We start from the raw sequence: 3,006 nt of genomic DNA on the forward strand, positions 1-3,006 counted from the left end.
TCGTTACCAACTTCACCATCATCATCCTCATCCTTCTTTTGATTCAAAGTTGAGAACTAAATATGGAATTAATATGGGAGAATAAAAATGGAGGCAGGCAAGCTTTGGTCTTGCAAGTCCTTCAACTACATCATATCGCTGTCCGATTGGAGAAATAATGACTGTAACACCATCATTCCTACTACTAGCATATAATAAATCATTTCAAATTTGTTTTGCATAAACTACTATGGTAAAAAAAGAAAATAGACACTTACAGATCTACTATAGGAGAAAAAGGATTAGACTGTATCATTTCATAACCTAACAATGGTAGAAAAGAGTTTCACTCACATGTAATGGACTATCATGGTTATAAAAGTCAATATAAACCATTATAAAGGAGCTAACTAATATTCCAACAAAAAGATTCATCATATATATGCATAAACATGTTAGAAAGGCCACGACCCTTCTAACATGGTTATGAAAAAACACGCTCCTGATAACAGTTACATCACAAGTCACCATATCAGAAGTGATACTCAAGCGTTAGGCCTCAAGTCCTCTTCACAACTCTTCAAGAGGAAATACTCATATTCATTAAAAAGGTAAACAGCCCAAGATAGATCCACCAGTAACTGAATCACATGCATGACATAGGCTTCAGGATACATATCAGCACTAAACTAGAAATTCAAAAATTAAAAGAATTAAAACTGCAAAAATTGCAACCTTTGCTGTGACAAAATACATAAAAAGCAGCAACCCATAATTTGACACGTTCACCACGGCGAAAGACACAAAAGCATTAAAAATAAGAAGAAACAAAATTGAAACTAAGGAGACAGTATAATTCAGTAGTTGTAACCTTCACTCCAATAGTGCCTTCCCTAACGATCCTACTTTTGAGCTCTTTCGTTTTAGCAATTTTGTCCTGTGGGATAGTTTTCACAATATACGTTATAACTCATAGCAATTTAATCCATTTGAGGTTAGGGTGAAACTAAAAAAACGAAAAATTATGAATGGGACCTACACAAAGAGATGTTATCACTTTATTGCGTCCGCGCTGCGTAACATGGACAATTATTGCACCGAGTCAAGAACAAGACTTAAAGAGTTGATATCAAGGCGATGCATGCATTAGTTTACCACTTCAATATTAAATGAAATAATTAGCTGAAGAATAAATTTTGGTTCAAAAAGTAAAATACCAATTTGTTTTGTCTCACACATTTGTTATTTTTTTGCGAGACTAATTCTATGAACTGCACAGACTAATGGGTACGATCAATAGGATAGTTTTTAGACAAGGATATTTTAGAAAAGTTACTACATTTTTATATAAATAAATAACTTAATTCATAATTTTCTGAAATTAGTTATCTAATTATAATATTTGAAATCGAAGCCTTCAACTTTCCATACTGACCAATAATGGATATATAAAAGTCACTTGCCAGTTGCCATAATCTCACAAACTTTGCTTACCTCAATTCACACACTCGTCATTGTTTCAACCCTTCTATGTGTCAACCAGTGTTGATTAGGATCCACATATAGGTTTCCACATTAATTGTACTTCGGCGAGGCATTAAATTAAAGCCATTTTAATGGTACTTGGAAACTCACCTTGCATATTCATTGACATGTGTTCTCCAAATGACCACTATAAATACAAGTTGAGATAACCTTTACAAGTAAACTCGTAATAACCTTTGAAACAAAAAAAGATGGCTATTATGAAGACCCTTATGATGATGCTGTGCCTCTTGCTTGGGATGTTACTCATCTCTGTTGCATCAACCGATCATCATCAGCCTTTCAATGGAGAATCAAGAGGTAATATATATTATTATCATAAGCAATACGATTAATATGATTACGAATGAAGCTTTCTTTTTAATGTTAAATCATGGGATTGCTTTGAACTACTCGGTTTTACCTCCAACTCCTAATGAATGATTTTGTCCCTAAATCCTCTTTAATTAGGGATAGATTTTTAACCAGCAAGTGGGGAAAAAGATTTAGATGCAGGCAACTTTTTTGGTCTTCACGATTTTGACAATTATATTTAAGATTCTCAACACGAGTTTATTGTGTCTCAGACTGTACGAAATTCTCGATGGAACTCCAGAGCTTCTCAATATTCCAAAATTCTGCAAATTTATACACAGTTGTTGCTTTTTGTTGCAGCAAAAAACTCGAGGACAATTGCCGGCTGGGGAGGAGGAGGACTTGGTAGCAGGGGAGGAAGTGGACCCGCAGGTGGCGGTGGACTTGGAGGAGGTGGAGGAGGCGGACCTGGCACCGGTGGAGGAGGCAGACCTGGAGGAGGAGGACCTGGCAGTGGTGGAGGAGGTGGACCTGGGGGAGGAGGAGGACCTGGTGGCGGTAGAAGAGGAGATTCTGGCGATGGGGGAGGAGGCAAACTCAGTGGCTGGGGAGGAGGTGGCCATGGAGGAGGAGGACACGGTGGTTGGGGAGGAGGTGGAGGTCCTGGCGGGCACGGAGGAGGAGGCTGGGGAGGAGGTGGAGGGCCTGGTGGCCACGGAGGAGGTGGTTGGGGAGGAGGTGGCGGACCTGGTGGCCATGGAGGTGGAGGACACGGTGGTTCGGGAGGAGGCGGAGGAAATGGTGGTGGTCGGGGTGGAGGTATGGCAGACAAAGTGGATGTCAGAGATGCTGATAACGCAGGCGTTGCCGGTGGTGCAGTTGAAACTATCAAACCAAAGAGCAGAAACTGAATATATATTATAGGAAGAATCCAATCATCCATTCTATAAATAATGTTCGTATGATAGCTCAAATCTATGAAATAAAACATGGGCTATACGTAACCAAACTTCCATGTCATCACATTGGCTACAATTAAGTTGAATTATTATGTAGGATCAATGATATGTATTCATGTGGCTCAAAAATATGTCTTCTTTGTGCCAATGCCAAAATTAAGAGAGTTGCATGAATAGTGGAAAAAAATAGCTTACAGTTAAATTTTCTTTGCAAAAAAGTAGGGATAAT

General features: G+C 38.7%; 1 protein-coding gene across 1 annotated transcript; it reads left to right on the forward strand.

Moving 5' to 3' along the window:
* Positions 1-1,715: 1,715 nt before the first annotated feature.
* On the forward strand, positions 1,716-2,729 carry LOC114756718 (acanthoscurrin-2-like). Its single transcript, XM_028945653.1, has 2 exons — positions 1,716-1,824; positions 2,179-2,729. Exons 1-2 carry the CDS (start codon positions 1,716-1,718, stop codon positions 2,727-2,729), a joined length of 660 nt encoding a protein of 219 aa, XP_028801486.1.
* The last annotated feature ends 277 nt before the right edge of the window (positions 2,730-3,006 follow it).

This window comes from Neltuma alba, unplaced genomic scaffold, assembly GCF_004799145.2.
Source record: "Neltuma alba isolate B1F8T4 unplaced genomic scaffold, ASM479914v2 tig00010460_pilon, whole genome shotgun sequence".
Lineage (NCBI taxonomy): Eukaryota > Viridiplantae > Streptophyta > Magnoliopsida > Fabales > Fabaceae > Neltuma > Neltuma alba.